The sequence below is a fragment of the Ctenopharyngodon idella genome, chromosome 17, assembly GCF_019924925.1.
Source record: "Ctenopharyngodon idella isolate HZGC_01 chromosome 17, HZGC01, whole genome shotgun sequence".
Classification (NCBI taxonomy): domain Eukaryota; kingdom Metazoa; phylum Chordata; class Actinopteri; order Cypriniformes; family Xenocyprididae; genus Ctenopharyngodon; species Ctenopharyngodon idella.
Genome location: NC_067236.1, coordinates 15,661,020 through 15,679,729, shown reverse-complemented (window position 1 = coordinate 15,679,729; position 18,710 = coordinate 15,661,020). Strand labels below are relative to the sequence as shown.

The 18,710-nt window shown below is 38.7% G+C and overlaps 1 protein-coding gene across 4 annotated transcripts in view; it reads right to left on the bottom strand.

Annotated features, from left to right (window-relative positions):
- Positions 1–619: 619 nt before the first annotated feature.
- kif26ab (kinesin family member 26Ab) overlaps positions 620–18,710 on the bottom strand; it is a 99,215-nt gene continuing 81,124 nt past the window's right edge. For all 4 annotated transcript variants that reach the window (XM_051867672.1, XM_051867673.1, XM_051867675.1 and 1 more), the window contains 9 exons: positions 17,591–17,684; positions 15,425–15,687; positions 12,571–12,754; positions 10,544–10,703; positions 9,697–9,859; positions 5,883–9,201; positions 5,195–5,385; positions 3,239–3,389; positions 620–3,109 (listed from right to left, as the gene is read on the bottom strand). In XM_051867672.1, the coding sequence (XP_051723632.1) occupies positions 2,931–3,109; positions 3,239–3,389; positions 5,195–5,385; positions 5,883–9,201; positions 9,697–9,859; positions 10,544–10,703; positions 12,571–12,754; positions 15,425–15,687; positions 17,591–17,684 (4,704 nt within the window). In that variant the 3' untranslated portion in view covers positions 620–2,930. The remainder of the gene's footprint in view (positions 3,110–3,238; positions 3,390–5,194; positions 5,386–5,882; positions 9,202–9,696; positions 9,860–10,543; positions 10,704–12,570; positions 12,755–15,424; positions 15,688–17,590; positions 17,685–18,710) is intronic.

Here is an 18,710-nt window from a genome sequence, read left to right as displayed (position 1 = left end):
AAAAAAACTGGTAATAAAATATGACAAGTTAAAATGTGTCAGAAATTTTTTTTATCTTAATTATGTCAGATAACACTTAAGCAAAACATGGTCAGGTCAAAGTGTCTGAATAATTTTTGGTTCCAAATTTTTATCAATTTTACTGGTAGTCCACTGTATGAAGAATTTTTGGGTATAATACGTCACAGTTTACTTTATTTTGCTATCCTCACTTACATATATGAACTATAGTGTCCTGCACCCACTAGTAAATATATATAAAAAATGTGTGAATAATTTTTGGTTTGACTGTATATTAATATTACTAAACTTATTAATATTACTGATTTTATCAATAGTAATGCTAAAACTTTATATGGGTTATAGGGATTTTCAAAAACCCATAGCAGCCACATAGCAATGCATTAAAAACACCCAGAACGCTTTAACAACTGCATAGCAATGTCCAGGCAACCACCCACAAGTTTTGGTGAGTTTCTTAACGTTTTCTTCAGAAAATCTACAATTGAGACTGTAATCAAGTTTCTACTTAGGAAACACTAAAAAAGAAACATCTAAATAACGAAATAAATATTCCTGACACATACATTTTTATAAGAAATGGACAGACCAAGACAGATAAGAAGGACATTTTTATTCACAAGAAAAACAGTGTTATCCCAAGCTGCCATATAATACATTTATACAGAGGGTCAGAAAATTCTTTACAAAACCAAAGTTAGAAAATATGATTTGATATGAAACATGACACAACATACATTGTCAGCTTTCATTCAAAAGAAAAAAAAGTTTCAGTTTGGTGTCAGTTAAATCCATGTTCATAAAGTATAGTGAATGCCAGCATAATCATTACAAAATTCAAAGATGAAACATGAAGTCTAGAAAAAAATACAAATCTCACGCAGCATCTTGAAAAAGGGCCTGAGAGTGTTTATAAAGGTAAATAAATCCAAGAAAAGGTTTTGATTTTTTAAATGTCGAATGAGATCTAAAGGTCATTCACAGCCTTTGATAGACAAGTAACAGGAAAGTCATTCTGGCAGCTACATGTTAAATCACTTTCACCAGCAAAATTCTGGCGTCTTTGACATCAGAGAAATGCAGGTGGTCTTTTACAGCAGTTATTAAACAGCACAATGAGCGCTGAAAATATCGATAATAGATCATGTGAAGGCTAGCCATTGAGACAGTCATTTGTGCTAAATGCTTCCTGTTGCAGTTGCTGAGGTTGTTTGTTCAAGACCATGATTACATGGATGCATAGGACTAAGGCTTGGATATACATCCACAGTGTAGTTAAAAAAACCTGCAATTCATCATAAACTGGACTTTAATAATGTTTGAGGACATCCCTGTTGGAAAAAAACAGCATATGCTGGTTAGGTATGTTTTGAAGCATGGCAGCTGGTTTGAGCTGGTTTAAGCTGGTCAAGTGTTGGTCCTAAGCTGGTTCTAAGCAACTAGCTCCAGCTCATGACCAGCTAAGGACCAGCTTAAACCAGCTGTCATGCTTCAAAACATACCTAACCAGCATATGCTGTTTTTTCAACAGGGATGGACTGTCAATATTTTTATGACAGGATCAAAAGTCTATAAAAAAGGTTTATTAATAGCATCAAATATGCCATTGAGCGGGCCACAGTGTTTAAAATCTCATCAGATATTTTTATGGTTACTTTTAGGATGCTGTTGTCTGAAAGCATGTGAAAAAGAGTCCTTCTTGTACCGCACAAATGTCACCTCACCCCTCTTTAATCACAGCCACAGCTCTTTTAATGCAGCACACAGTGTGTCCACAGAGAAAGGCTGAGCTAGACATGTCAGGTTACACTGATGAATGCCCTTTGCCAAAGTGTCTATTTAAAGTAAACAAGAACAAGAGGCCAATCTGCATTTTAATAGATTGCACCTCTCTAGCAACACGCATCCATCGCAGGCATAACAATGACACTGACTTGCATGTATTTATGTGATAAGAACCAATAACAATGCTTGAGATTTTACATTCTTGGGAATTTTTGTGCTGTTCATTAAAATGTTTTAATGTACATTCAACATGGCTGAGCAAACTTAGTACCAATTCAAATCACCTATACGATTATCTGGGAAATAAATATGTTAAAGGTGGATATGCATCCATTTTCAGTCCAGTTTGGAAAGTTTGGAGTCAAGGCAACCAAACACTTTTATGAAAACTGGCTTGCATCACATATGACTGTCCATTGCTGAGTGATACTGTGTTCCTTAAAAAGACTTAAAAGACCTTTGAAAGATAGAAAAACACTCCGACAGTAACTACAAATACAACATAAGGCTCGAAAGGTTTAATAACAATATGCTGACAGAGGTGATAGTTCAGAGGAGGCAAAGGCAAAGCATGGAAGTTCAGCTTATTGCTCTCCTTCCGCACCCAAAATTATATTTCACACACTGTATGTTCATATAAATACACTATACAATGCAATAAAAAAAAAAAATGATTCGGCTTGGGTATGCTGGTCATAGCACTAGCACCAGTAGAAAAAATAATGATTGACAACAAATGTACAAAACAGTCATATGAAAAAGGCACTTTGTGGTGTGGTTGAATAACTCTTCGGTAAGTGAGAATGATTCTTCTCTTTCCTTGGGCAAGGAAATGCGTCAAACGCATCAAAGCATGTTGGCTTTCCATTTGAGTAAGTCTATTCCATGTTTGTTATGAGGCACTGCATATAACCAGAACAGTTTTGTCTTCTCCAGAAGATAATAAGTTCCTACTTCATGCAGAATTCCATTTCCATTCTATTATTAAGATCATCCTTTGATCCATGAGTTTTCTTGGAATCACCGGACCGGCTGCTACATTTCATTATCCTTCCTTTCAGACATCCAGGGTCCTGTCTTCCTCCATCTCGTTCTCGTTGTCCATCGATCACCACATCACGCTCTTAAACCTCAACCTCTCGCGGTCCTTCCTGCACGTCAGATGCTACTCGAATATCAAAGCAGGTCACCATCATGACGCGAGACTTGCATAGGTTGACGCAGTATTCCAGTTCGGTCGTAGCTTGCTCCAATGCCTCGAAGTACTCCTGCGACTCCTGATCCAAATCCTGATCCACCTCAACTGTGAAACAAACCAGAACACGGTTATGTCAAGAAATGGACTGGAAGTATTTAGCATGAACTTTTTCCTTTGTCTATTAGAAGCACTGCCAGTCAAAAGTTCAAACTAGCGTAAAGATATAATACTTACACTCTCCTGTCCACTTGCTGGGATCCATCATTAGTCTAGACTTGGTGTCCTCCAGTTCTTCTTTCAGAAACTTATGCTTGGCTCTGAGGTCTCTGATTTGCTGCTGTCGTTTTTCAAGAACCTTCAATTTAGTGTTAAAATACATCAGGCCCTGTGGACAGAAGATGCACAGGATGGTTAAAATAACAGTTCCAAGCAACAGACTTTTGACTGTAAGAATGAGGTAAAATCATTATGGGCTTATCGAGTGAGACTGCACTTCAGTGTGTTGTCAGGATTGATTGAGAGAAAAAAAAAAAGTAGTACAATGCTGATTCCTTAAAATTACTTTAATCTTTCCTTGACCATGACATTTGCTGCACAAAAGAACCATAAGATACAGAACTATAATAATACTGTGCTACTTTTCAGGCATTGTAATGGAAGAATACAAGCTTCCTCTCGTTACATTCTGGTTCACTTATACAATCAAACCACATTCATGTCAACATCCTGAACTGACTGTTGGAACAAGAACCTTTTCATAGGTCCTAGAACTACTGGCAGAAGTACCCGTATTTTGCCGTGTTCGCACCGCAGGAACTAGGAACGATTTCAGTTCTAGGAACTCCTTTTGGGGGAACTAAATTAGCTCCTACTTTAGAGTAGGGTCTAACCCAGCACTATAGGAACTACCAGTGAAGTAAGTGTACGCTGATTGGCCGAATGCACACGAAACATCAGCACTGTACTGTGTGTACAACCACGTACACACAGTTTATAGCCTATATATTTAGTCCACAACCTAAGTCTACAAACATGGAAAAAAAATGATAGATGGACCTCTCGCGTTATGGGGGAAAATCCAACACAACTTTGAGGGGATCAAGCGAAACATGATTATGTATTTCTGCTCAGCTAGTAACATTGGACATCAAGCACAAGGCAAATGCTACTTTTTTCTTTGTATAACAGTTCTATCTAATAACATATTAGACAGGCTGTTAAACAGATCATAAACTAATGAAGACGGAGAATGTGAGCACTGTGTGCTCAGGTTCTGGCGTTCTCAGCACCGTCAAAATAAAAGTCACAACAACAAGCGCAGCTTACGTCACTTCATAGTTCCTACTGGAGGTGCGAATGCAACCAGGAAAATGCCCTCGGGGAACTATTAGTTCTCGGGGAACCACCCTGGTGGCTAGTTCCTAGAACAAAGTTCCTAGAACTACCCGGTGCAAAAGCCCCTAATGTAAGTATCTATCCTAAGAATTGGAGATACACAAATACATGCAATACTATAATACTCCTGTGCTCCAATCCTATAAAAGGCACATGATTCCATTGCAATACCAACTGGCTTTAAAAACACTGACAGACAAATTGAGGATTATATTCTTGAAGCTATTTGAGAACTTCACCCCGCTGACTTAATGATAGAAACGATAACATATTCTTTTACTGCAGAATTTCACTCGTGCAGTTTTACCCCCAAACCAATTAATTCCAGATAGTTAACTGCTTTTCATCGCTCCAGTGTTTCAAATGTAATCATTCTTCCCTTAAAAATGTTTTTCCTTTTCAGATGCAATCTTTTACTAGCATACATAGAGAGGGATATGGCCCAACATTATCATTATACTTTTAATTAGAAGCAAAGAGCTAAAACCTTCATTCAATGTATAGAGTTTGAATATGATACATGAAGCATATTGCTGAGCTAAAAATATTGCTCTATACAAACAAAAATCTGACAACCTAGATCAAAGCAGTCTTTGGGAAGCTACATGCGTGATGCACTATGCACTGTGCAAACCTATAATATATAGTTATTTATCAATTTATATTGTAACTTTCCTCTGTAAGAAGCATATCTCACATATTTTACATTCCCATGAGAAAAGACTACAAATTAAATATAAATGCATTGAACCGGATCTCAGTTTCTAAAAAAACACCCATAAAACCCATTCTAACCTCATCTGTCTTCTCCTGTCTTCGACGCTGAAGCCGCTCCACGTCATCAATTTCATACACTTTGATCTCAAAAGGCTCTTTCAGTGGTCCGGACATAGGGGGAAGGTCCACCCACTGACCCGTGGTCCCAGACTTCCCCAGGGAAGAGGTGTCCGGTAAGGGAGCTGGGATGAGACGCCGCCTCTGGAGGCCTAGTCCATGGAAAGACAAAGTAAATATGTGGAAAAAAAATTTAATTAAAATGTAACTGGGACATAGAAACATTACAAAACTAAAGGAGAAAAGGGAGTAATTAAAAAGATGGATTGGTAAAGAAAAATAAAGCAAGCTATGTCTCATAAAATGCATAAAGAAATAAAGTACAGATTCTATACCAGAGCTTTACAAATATACTGAGGAATACTAAGCTGTGTTAGTTATTTGTATGCTTATGATGATGTAGACTGGATGGAGATTCAAACCTCCTGACCAAATTACATGTGATGCGCAGACGCATTGTATTTATACAATAAAACTGTATTAAAAACTGTAAATAAAATGTCACTATTTCATAGCCATTTCTGGCTCTCAGAAAGAGTGTGAACTTCAGTATAGCACAATTCATGAATAAGGGCATATATAAAAAGTACAAGAGCAATACAACCTTATGAAAAGCTTGATGTCTTAGACAACAAGAGATGCAACTCACCATTTGACCTCTTCTTGGGTGCTTTGGAGCTCCTTGTGCGACCAGAGGAGGACATCCCACTCTCACTCATAGAGTCATGGGCTGATGAAGCACTACCAGTAGCTTCACTGTCACGGATCATGCTTTCATATCCACTGCTCCCTCCACTGTGGTAGAAAAGTGCAGTTCGTCCCATGGCAGGAGGCAACTCCCCACTTAACACACTACTGTTATCACTTCCATGCCCACTGCTGTAGCGCTGAGGTCTTCTGGGGGCTGTGATCTTACTATATGGAGATGGAAGAATGGGGATCGGGGTATGCTTATCATCATTGAGGTTCACTCCACTGTCGTTGCCACTGTCTGAATCACCTGAGCCCCTTGTATGTTTCCCAGAAGTGTTGGCCAATGCTAACTCACTAACGCGACTGTTTGCTGCCCGCATTGCTTGCTTGGTACCCATTATAGTTCCTCTTGTGGATTTACCATTTGCTCCTACTGTTGCTCGAGGTAACGCAGTCTTTCCTGAAGGTGGAAGGTTGGCATTCCTTGTTGCAGGTGCCAGAAGAGACTTAGTTGATGAGCTAAGGGCTTTGGAGTTGTTTGCAGATAATGTACGAGCTTTGTTGGTATTAACAGGTATTGGTCTTGCATTAAGGCTGCCTTTGACAATTCCATTTTTTACAGTGCTTACTGAGTTTATACAAGGAGGAGGAGAGGTAGCAATTGGGGAAGAGGTGGAAACAGGTGATCCAAATCTACTGACAGACTTGCTTGACTTGCTATTGAGACTAGCACCACTGTTCTCTCGACTAAGAGCAGGTTTAGAGCCCAAAGATGATAAACTGTCACATCTTTCTAGAGATATCTGGCTCCCATAAAGCTGTCCTACATCACCTCTAGCTCCTCTAGCTTTGAGACTGGAGGTTGCTTTTATCAAACTATGTTCTGACTTCAAGTTAGATGCTCTTAAACTATTTGAATCACCCCTAGAGCAAATATCACTGTCATCCTCTAAACCTGTAGCCCTTGGTGCTAAAGACTTTCCTGCATCATAAGCAGACTTTAAGGCACTTGAGGGAAACAGGATTCGATTCTTTTGATCCAAACTGGATTTGCGAACTGGAGGTGGAGGTGGTGATACATTTCCAGGTTTTGGCATACTCTCTTCTTGTTTGCTTGCTTTTCCATTTTTTCCTAAAGAGGAGAACTTCAAACTGCTTGTTGAGGAACTAATATCTTGCGCAAGCTTGACATCAATGGACGTATGGATGACTGGAACTGTCCCAAGCGTTGTTGCACCTCGTCTGAGCTGTGGCATCTTGCTCGGGGACTCCATTTTCCTGTTGTTGATGGTTTTTTCACATCCGTCCACCACCCTTTGGGACGGGTTTGACCCTAGTGTTTTGGGCATTCGAGGCACACTGCTGCTTATGCCTGCTTTTCTTGCAGGAATTCCACTCATTCCATTTTTTACCAGTCTGGACGAAGAACCTGAATTAGAAGTTGTAGAAGACTCCAATGAGCTATCTACACGGTGCCATGGTTCGGGTACGCAGTCTTGCCTAGGTGGCTCACGTCTCCAGTTGCTACTGGAGCTGCTTCCACTTATACTGCTACTCTGGGCTATAGATGAGGTAGGTTTTAATTTCCTGGAAAGACTACATTGGACAACTTGAGAATCTTGAAAGGACTTGGGATCGGATAAATGAATGGTATTTGCCTTTGCAAGTTTTGGCAAATTTTTGGCAGATGATTGTGGGGCCTCTAGAGAAGATGGGCAGTTGCTAAGAGAGAGTTTGCTTGATATAGCACTGTCGCTGTCCAAATCTGAGAAGCTACAGCCACTATCATTCAAAGAGTTCTTGGGTTCCTTTTGAGGACTGCTTTGGAACATGCTTAGAGAATCAAGGTAGAAACTGCTGTCTAGACCAGTGTGAGTACCTTGAGGGAGAAAGACATCTGCTGATTGGGCACCTTCACTCTCCAGAGTACAGACACTTACTTCGCTGAGCCATGAAGTGATAGAAGAACCACGGCTGCCGAGGGAAGCAAATGTTTTCTCTTGTAATGGAGCCACCATTTTAATGTTTGCCTCAGAGGTACCAACACTGCATGTATAGGCATCAAACTCATCATTGATGCTACTAATGATGCTTACTGGTCGTGATCCTGAGGCAAGGGCCTGTAATGAACAATCACTATTGAAACTCACAATACTGGAGGGCCTCCCATTGTCCACAATGCTGCCAATTGATAACTCTTCCACAAGAGTGAATACAAGCTCATCCTCTCCATTTAGTTCCACTGGCTGTTTGAGGGTTACAGTTGTCCTCAATATGTCCTTCTCCATGCACCTCTCCCTAAGATTGGACCTCATTTCCCCAGGAGTCCTGGGATTAAGGTGATGGACTTTGACAGGTGAGTTCCCATTTGAATCACCTCTTTTTTGATGGCTCATCCCAATTGGTGGTATCCTTGTGGCAGACTTTTCTTCAGTTTCACTACCGACCCTGCCATAGTCTCTTTGTTGTGGTGGTGGGGGAGCAGGCTTGGGTAACTTTTTATTGGAAAAAACCTTTTCCCTAACCACAGGCTCTGATGTTTGGGATACCATTGGTTTACTTTGTTTTCCTGGCGTGCATAGGAATCCAGTATCTACTTGCACCTTTTCACCATCTGCACGTGTCCTACACACAGTCTCAGACATGTCTCTGAGATCTTTGTCTGATGTGGCACTTTGCAATTTCGAATGTTCTGATTTGGATTTGTGTTTTGGACTGCTGGGCAGTTTTTCGGCCACAGAAATTGACTTTTTGGATATGCTGTCCTGTGTTGATGATAGTGCTTTGGTAGGAGTCTTGGGAGAAACTGAAATGCAACTAGAGCCTTCTTTCAACTTGGCTGCACTACGGTCCATTTTAGGGCTTGCAGAATTTTCTCCAGATTCTCCAACAAAGGCTGTAGGTTCCTCACTACCATCAATACATTCTAATCGCTCCTGAAGCTCAGCAAAGGTGTTACATTTGAAGTGATCATGATCAACTGGCCCTTCTTTCCCTCGTTGCTTACGGTTAAGAGAAGGGATGATAGGAACAAAGGCTGGGGGTCCTTCATTGTCACTGAGCTCTCGATCAGAGATGGCAGCACCACCAGGGCCAACATAAATTACAGTGTCGCATGATTGCTCGCTGCTTGAAGAATAGTCAGGATCACTGAGGAATGACGGTAGATCTGGGTCAAGGGCCACAGTCCGGGGATGGAAGGGCCGCAAATGTGGTGGTCGACGGATCCTTCCCTCATCGCAGGAACTCTCCCCTCCAGAAGAACTCGATGCATACTTGACAAAAAAACACCAAAATAACATTTAAAAAAATAACTCTGGAACTCTGATGTAATGGTATTGTTGTAACCTTGTCAAAACTTATGCACGAACACATTTTGTTATGTCTAAGTAGCTGATGCATTGACTGTACTCTGAGGGTTATACAAATGTCAAGACAACAATATATGACTTAATTATGCTCAATTATATAGTAGAGAGTTTTCAAAACCAGGACTAGCTTTTGCAGGACTACCTCAACTTCAACACATCATATGAATTTTTCTATGTCCCATGACAGTGAAACTTATGATACTTAATTATAATCTAAATCACTGTTGCTGTTAATATGCACTAAACATACTTCTATTCTATGTTATCTCTAAAAAAAGTTCATTTTATTTGGTATAAAAGATTGAAATCAGCACTGACCTTCTAAATACAATATCCGATTATTAGTATAAGTATTCTTGAATTCTAGTCAGTTCTTGAATTCTAGTTCTAAAAAGATACCTTTGATTTCTTTTTCCTCATACGATGGATTCGGGAGGCCAGCTGAATGGTGGTAAGAGACTCTGCATAATTGGCAGGGGAGTCAGAGATGTGAGCAATCATGGTTGTCCTACAGTTGATGTTCCCCAGGGAATCTCGCAGTAACATTGTGAGCTTGCTATCCCTAGAAAAATACATTTTCATTGTCAGCATAAACATAGGTTGATAGATTGTCAGCAGAAAGTGTGCTGTTTACTCAAATACTGAAGGAGCCTGGCTGTTAAATGTTCTCTAAAAGTGCAGAACCATCGAAAGGTTCACTATACACTTCTGCCATGATATTAATCAAACGCTACAAAAATGTCTATATTGCAATTCTTCCAATTGTGCATAGGTTTTTAGAAAGGTGAGAAATAAGGCTCATGTGATCCTGTAAAGATATCAGTTTTTTAACCATTTCAAAAAAAGATGCATGATCTATGAGCTCATCATCTATGATCTCTGCAAAATACAGATAAACAGCAGTGCATCAGTCAAACAATAAACCTGTCAACACAAAGATCACAGGTACAAGCTTGTTGCTGGTATCTTTGAATATGTGCTCAAATGCTTCAGTATTAAATCTTCTATGGAAACGCAACAGATACATATTCAGAGTTATCATGCACATCCTGCGTTAGTGATGTATTTGACATTATAAAAAAACGATCATCATCAAAAACAATACTCCACTTGGCAGTTATGCTCGTCGATTATCACTTGGTCAATATTGACTACTAGTAGAAATATTGAGGTGCTAGCACCATATCTACACATTTTGAGTAACAGGACCCATTTCAATATCTTATAAGATTTACATTTTCTTTACCTGTATGGAACGTGTTTGGCTCCGTTGGCCAAAGCCAGTATGACATTTCCTAATGCAGTGAGAGACAGACACAGACCTCCTCCTGCATCCCTGCTCTTACAAAGCACCTTCTCACAGCTTCCCAAGTCAATCAGATGCAATCTGCTCCTACCACCAGACACTGGAGAGAAAAAAAAGAAAAAGAGAGAAAATGAGAGGTGATCCCTAGGGTCCCACGCCACAACCCGTGCAAACATACCGTCCTTCTACAAATCATACAGGAATTTCAAGTAAATTTACATCAGCTCTGCTTTGATCTAGCAATTCATTAACATCTGTTAACATTCATGCTGACATGTTTTGTATATGCTAATATAACAAAATCATGGAAACACTATAGCGGTTATGAACTTTTAGAGAGATAAAAGCCAATAATCAAAACAAATCAAAGAGTAAATGACAATTACGCAAATAAAACTACTTACATTATGGAGTTTCCAAAGTTTTATGGTTGCAAACAAAGCGAACGTGACTGAATAAAATAAATTATTCTAAATAATAAAGCACAGATGATTACTTGAGAGGGTGTTATCTCATTCGGTAAAAATGCCAGTTTAACCATCCTTGTAATGGAAGATAAAAATACACTGTCAACCCCACTCATTACCGATTTCACTGACAGTTTGAGATGCTGCCAGTGCGGTTATACCACGCTGATGACACTCCCACACTGAGGCAGTGTCAGGCAAAGTGAGGAGTGGCAAATGCACAGACATATTAATAAACACCCCCAGAGAAGACCTGCGGCTGACAAGACTGTGTGTGATTTATTCATGAGTAAGTTGCACAGCCCACTATGACTCAAAGACAGATCAACCTGGCCTAGATAAACACCTATATTCATACTACGCACAATATGAGACATAAATACACATGTGAGTCTCTGTGATGTGCTGTCTACTCATTCTTTGCCCTATGAATATAACGGCTGCGTTCGACACTATAGATCATAATGTACTCTTAGATCAGCTAAAATATTACATTGGTATTCAGGGACAGGCATTAAGGTGGTTTAGATCGTACCTATCAGACCATTACCATTTTGTTTTGATAACATCAGTAAATTATGGAGTGCCGCAAGGATCTGTGTTAGGCCCTCTGCTATTTTCAATATATATATGTGCCACTTGGTAACATTATAAGAAAACATGGAATTAGTTTCCACTGCTATGCCGATGATACTATATATCATCGGCAATATATATTTCATCACGACCATATGATAACAGACCATTTATATACACTTAGAGTAACAAAAGGTTAAATGCCCATCTGAGTGCTGTACGGATGAGGAACTGTTCTTAGCTATCCTCAGCTATGTCTAGCAAATGACTACTACTAAGAATAAGAGACGTTGTTCATACACAATGGCAATTGTGTATGAAGTGAATTGACAATACACTATGTCATTACACAAGATGATATAGAGAAATGTTAGACCTTGAAACACTATATCATTACGTTTGTGAAAAGTAGGAGGAACCTATTTTCTCCATTCCTAGCCATTTTTGTCTGCCCTTTGCAATTTTAAAATCAGAAGGCTTGATGAAGCCATTTAAAGATGCTTCCATGGCAATTCCACTGTTAAAAGATAGTGACCAACACTGTATTTACCTATGCAAATTAGCACCGTGATGGCATAGTGACAGGTACTTCTACTATGATTAGAGCTGTTAGCTGCTCATGAATTATTACTACCTGTTAAAATTCCCATTAAAGTTTAATGAAGTGGTCAAAGCAGACATGATTGATTTCCCTCCTACCATAATGGAGCGAGGGGAAAATTGAAGGGATTCTGGTAACTCTCTGATTTGGCCTGTAATATCACAGCTATTACATTAATAAGCTTGAGATGTATTTTTCCTTTCACTGGGTAAATGAGGAGGAGGAGAAGGAAGTAGACTAGACTGAGTATAATCGATTTAGTACACACAGAGGCTTCAACATCGTAGCAGTATCATTTCACACAGTGCAAACACAAGACTTACTTCCACCCTTGCCGCTCTTCTCCATGCGGTACTGATAGATGTGTAAGGTGAACAGCATGTGCGAGTTTCGCCGGTCTTCCTCATCTGCATCCGGCCGGTTGGTGCTACGTGCTGCGATAGCGGCGTCAAGAAACAGGGCGGCTTTCTCTGCAGTGGGAGCCCTTAATTCGCTCTGGTTCTGGAGCTAAAAGATGGAGAGGATGTTTAAGTCTCTGTGTGTGTAAGTGTGGGATTTATTCTGGCTTTTAAGGACAAGTGAAAAGAAACACTGCTGGAGCTAGGGGTAGGTGGTCCAATATCTTAGTACGACTGACTTTATTTTGTAGTTTTTCAAGTCATTTTTTTGCTGGGAATTCAAGAAAAAAAGATATAAAATACTTTATACTTCATCTCATGTGATGATCTTGTTATTTGGAACTTAAACAAAAACCAAAAGATAGCATTATTTATAACAAGTGAATGGCAAAACAATGTAACAAAAGCTTCACATTATGTAAAACTTATAAACAAAAAACAACATAACTAATTACTCTAATTACTGATTGGATGAGTCCTTCTTGCAAAAAAAAAAAAGATATCTATGAAAAATTTCAATCAGGATTCAAGCCTCATCATAGCACAGAAACTGCGCTTCTGACCAAGGCTGTATCTCAATACTAGTTTCGACACTATAGATCATAAAATACTCTTAGATCGACTACAATATTACATTGGTACTCAGGGACAGGCATTAAGGTGGTTTAGACGTACTTATCAGACTGTTACCATTTTGTTTATTTAAACAGGGAAAAATCTAAGATAACATCAGTAAATTATGGAGTGCCACAAGGATCTGTGTTAGGCCCTCTGCTATTTTCAATATATATCCTGCCACATGCCGATGATACTCAGTTATATATTTCATCAGTTTGGATCCAGCCTCTTATGAAGACTTCAGATGCCTCAACACCTGTGAAGAGATGACCCCAATCCCTGCGAGGACTTCAGATGACGCAAACTCTGGATCAACATGCACCATTCCAAATTCTGCTATACATCCTAATCATTGTTATCATGTATTCATTACTTCAATTAGCTCATTGTTTCTGCCTTTAAATTAATACATTGTTTAAATTAATAAATTGTTAGCTATGTGATTTGTATATGTACATTTCTGAAATACATAATTTGGACACAGTCACATCTGATGACAGATTACTCTAAATTGTAATGTTGACATGCATTGTCTATATGTCTATTGTCTTATGGCTCATCCCTAGTTGGAGTTGATGAAGAAAGAGATCAAGATAACTGAGCCTCTTAACACTGTTCTAGGCAATTAAATAGAGTCTCTGGGGCAATCAGAGAAACAAATACATCCATACAGAGGGAGTAGGATTACTGATGAGAGAGAGTGGTGGATAAAGAGGGCAGAGGTCAGCAAGGAGATGAAACATGTGTTGGGCATATTTATGGTCTTCTTCAAGGAAACAAGCAATTAGGCTGAATAGAATGGATCAGTGTTGCCTGCATGTTCTTCTTTGATATTTCTGCTGTGCTTAAATATCTTCAATTTGACAAAACACTGATATATCAAAAACACAAAAATGTGTAGCCAAAATACTGCCATCAAAGGCAGGTTCCTTCAGATCAATAGTGGGCACTTTCCTGCAGTGCTCGCCAACCGCCTGTGGCCAACGAGCCACTCTAAAACTAAAGAGAGAAGAGAATGCTGGTGAGAAGTGATGGGCGTATAGGCCCACTCCCCAGATTTAAACTTCACAGGCCTCTAGGCAGCCTTTGATGTGCTGCTTCATATGGACCCCCAAAAAAACAACATCTGATGCCAACACCTGGCAGCGCTTTTAACTACCCTCTACCTACCCCCAAACTCTACCTACCCCCTCCTGATATTTACCCCCTTCCAGTAGAAGATAAGAGGGGGGGAGGGTGAAACAGAGCAGCAGCTCACCCAGATGGATCTGATGGTGCACTGAGTAAATAGAACCACCACAACATCTGGCCTTTAATTTGAGATTTTGTGATTAAACTCAGCTAAAAGTATCCAACAATTTCTACTGTTAAGTGAAGTGCAGTTAAAACATATGAAAACTACTCAACTGACAGAACAAATATGATACAATTATCAGCAGAGATGTGACATAGGCATTTCTAGACACCGAGTTTTGATCTCTCTCCACAAATAGACTCCCTACTGTCTTGCAATTGAAATATTCAATTGTTATATCTTATACAGCAAGTGAAAATAAGCAGTTGTTGCGAATAGTCAGCTGATAAAATCAGATAAACTTTTAATATAGCCTACATATTATACTAAACTAAAAACTATTTTTAGTTTTATATTTTTATGTTGTATTTTTAATTACATTGGTAATTTTAGTCATATTTTTTGTTTTGTAATTTGTAATTTTATTTGCAGAATCTCTCTTTCTCTCCCTCTGTCTATATAGATAATTTTAGTGTATCCTTTCTAAATAAAATATGTTTCTGTCAAAAAAAAAAAATCTTACTGACACCAATCTTTTGAATGATAATGTAAATATTTTGTATTTTATTTTTTTTTATATTGTAAAATGTAAAAAATACACAATATAAAATATTTAATAATAAAATAAAATAATAATTACATTTCTATACATATATTTTTATTTGATCAATTAAGAATTATTTTATAATAATATATGTTATAATTTTACACAATTACAATATAAACATATTCTTATATTATTAGAATTTTTGGAAGAAATTAAATTTTATTCTGCAAGTATGCAATTAATTGAATATATATTTTATAAGACCAGAAGTGTTTTTCAGAAAAAAGCTATAGTTGACGTCTAGTTGTCAAGTTACTGACCTGTGTGCCGCAGATGGGGTCCTCACGCAGGTAGACACCAGGCGACTGACCGTCCTGCAGACTGCCTGTGGGGACATCAGAAAGCAGGTCCTGCAGGCTCTCGTCCTTGCCGTAGATTTCCACGGCTGACACCCGTACCGAGAAACGCGTGCCAGTCTTCTCCTTGCGCTCGTTGATGAGCTTGAACAGCCAGGAGATGGCACAGGGCGCAATGCCAAGGTTCTGCATGGAGCTGTCTGAGCCAATCATGGTGTATGTCTTGCCTGGTGAGAGAGAGAGAAAGCTGTTGATTCTGCCAAGATGATGATGAGCACTCAATGAGCTGTTTCAAGTACAGGTATTTCTACTACTGATTTGATGAGATCATAACACATTATTAGTACTTGAATAGAATCTGATGACAGTCTCAAATTTCTGACTGAGTCTGAGTTCTTATATTATCAATTTTTTCTGTTTTTGCTGTACCCTTACAGACATTTTATTGTTATTATTATTATTATTATCATCAAACCTGGCACCAATTGCGAATGTGATACATGACACTGCATTTTGTCAACTGCTTGGTTTCTATTTCTGCTGCGTCATGCTGGTCGGACCCACCCAAAAATCTAATTGGTCCAAAATCAAGTTCCACATAGCCATCAAGCCACTGGCTGTGACTGAACTGCATCGCACAGCATTTTTACATTCAGTGTCGACAAATTACTGAATCCTATTGAATTGCGTCTGGTTTGGAGTGTAATTTAAAAGATACTGTTTGTTTTTCTTTCATCACAATGTAGTTACATTCTCTGAAGTGAAAGACTTTTTGGCTGTGTTTGAGGGTAAAATAATGAATGTGTGTATATGTTAATATTTAATATTAATTTAATATGTGGAATGTGTTTATGTTCAATATAAAATTATGTTTCAGATACAGGTAGATCCCTGCAATACTGCCCTTTAAAGGTAGGATACGCAATTTTGGAGCGGCTAGCAATAGCAAGCTAGCATTGAGATCATAAGAACCCCACCCCCTCCCTTCGGAGCACTGTCAAAAGCCACGCCTCCTCTAAAACACATGAATGCGCACAGCATCACAAGAAACGGTGTTAAATTACTTCATGTCTCAAAGCACATAACATTACAATAATAATGAACATAAACCACTTAAAGAGAGCTGACTTGTACCACCTGACTGCTGCAGATTCATTTTGGCGTTGATAGTGTTGCTATAGAAACGCATAAATCCAAGTCTGAGGATGTGAACCGCACCAAGTAGAATGTCACCGGTTGCCATACGGTACTTATGGCATAGACACAGCATAAGCTAGTTGTTTTGGTTCAGGAGGAACTGTAAAATGCAGCTGCTTTTTGTTTGTGGCGCTCTGTGACTGTCTGTCTACAACTCTGCATAGCCTTATGGAACTCGCTGATGACGTAATGTCTGCATTTTATCTGAGACTTCTGCAGAAGATATATCAGGATATGAAGAGAGTTTCAACCAAGTTGCCTACCCTATCTTTAAATATTCGGATTTATACAGTATGTCATATTAGACTATTAAAAAAACCCACCATGGTTCAGAGCAGAGATGGACAATGTCGGTCCTGGAGTACCACTGTCCTGCTGAGTTTATCTCCAACCCTAATAAAAAAAAACTCACCTGCCTGTAGCCTTACTAATCCTGAAGACATTGATTAGCTTGTTCAGGTGTGTTTGATTAGGGTTGGAGCTGAAACTTTAAGGAATGACATTGCCCATCCCTGGTTTAGAACATCATTTACTGTATACACATAAAAAAATAGAAATTAATACTGTTCCATATGGACAGTCCGCCTTTAAAAGAGTCATAAATAATGCTTAAGCGCTGAGACGACATGTAGTAAATAATGGAGGAAACCACTGCAATGTCTAACAAGCATAATTGGCACAGAACTCTGATGCAGTCTACTGTGAGGGTCAATTAGTCAGCTTTTAATTACACTCTCTAGCCTCTGGCCTCTCAGACAGACACACACACACACACACACGCAGACTTGAATGCCCCACACTTGCCATTTCTGAAAAAAAAAAGCCCTTTTTTGACCTTCAGTCTTCATCTAAGTGTCTTTCAATCTGTGAAGTGTGAAACAAGATCAGTGGCTGTCATATTCAGTTAAATTCCAAACATTAAGAATAACTTACCGACTTTGACATGACCGAAGCAGAAAATACACCCATCAGCTCCGTTGACCACTGATTGAATAACTTCAGCCACTGTCCCTGAGCAAACTTCAGCCTGAGGAAAACAGATGAACAGTTAACACTCATATCTGTATAATGATCAGTCAACACATGGCATCATTGTTTAGCAAGTCAGCTATGAATAAAGTCAACAGGGTCTGAAATTTTTGGTGGTATAGGTGAAAACCATGTGGACATCCAAGATCAGTTTAAAACATGTTTCCGATACTGCAAGTTACCAACCAACTGCTGGTAAGTCAATTTGCTTGTTCAGTATTAATTTTAGACGCTGGGGTCAGTTGCATAAACTTAGCCACTATGCTAAGACTGTGTCTTAAGAACTAGTTTGAATAACTAGCAGGTAACCAAGGGGCAATCAGTCTTACTTTTCCAAATTAGACCGATCTACCTTTTTATGTAACTGACCTTAAAAAGTTAGGATCAGTCTTGAAGAAAAAAAATAGATGACTAAATTTTAAGACTTTTATGCAAATAGCCACTGGGTTTTATAATTTAGTTGACTAAATTATCCCCTGCGAAGGGGATATGTATAGATAAAACGTTATCAAAATCATTCCAGTTCGCATAGATCCGTGGACACAACAATTTTTTCTGTATTATGCGGACCAGACAAGTAATTTGGCAAATATCACTTATTAAAAAAAAAAACATACACATACACACTCAAACACGCAAACCTATAGACTAAACACGTAAATGAACGGCAAGAATGCATTAAAGGTATTCGCTTTTTTTCAGTAGGAAAGGTGTCATTTAAGCGGCCCCTAAAGTAATAATGAACCATTTTTACAACGGAAGTGATTCAATCAAAAACCAACTTTAGCTCGATAATAATTTTCCTATTGTCACTGTGAAGCTGCTTTGAAACAATATGTATTCTGAAAAGTGCTATATAAATGAAGATGACTTGACTTTTATATTAACTATTTTTTAAAGGGGGAAACATGCTGTACTGAAGAAAAATGTATTTAATCAGCAGTGCACATCGTAACCTTAATCAGTGTTCTAATGGTTTTTAACATTCAGTTGAGCTGTGAAATGTAACCAAAGCTTTTTTTGG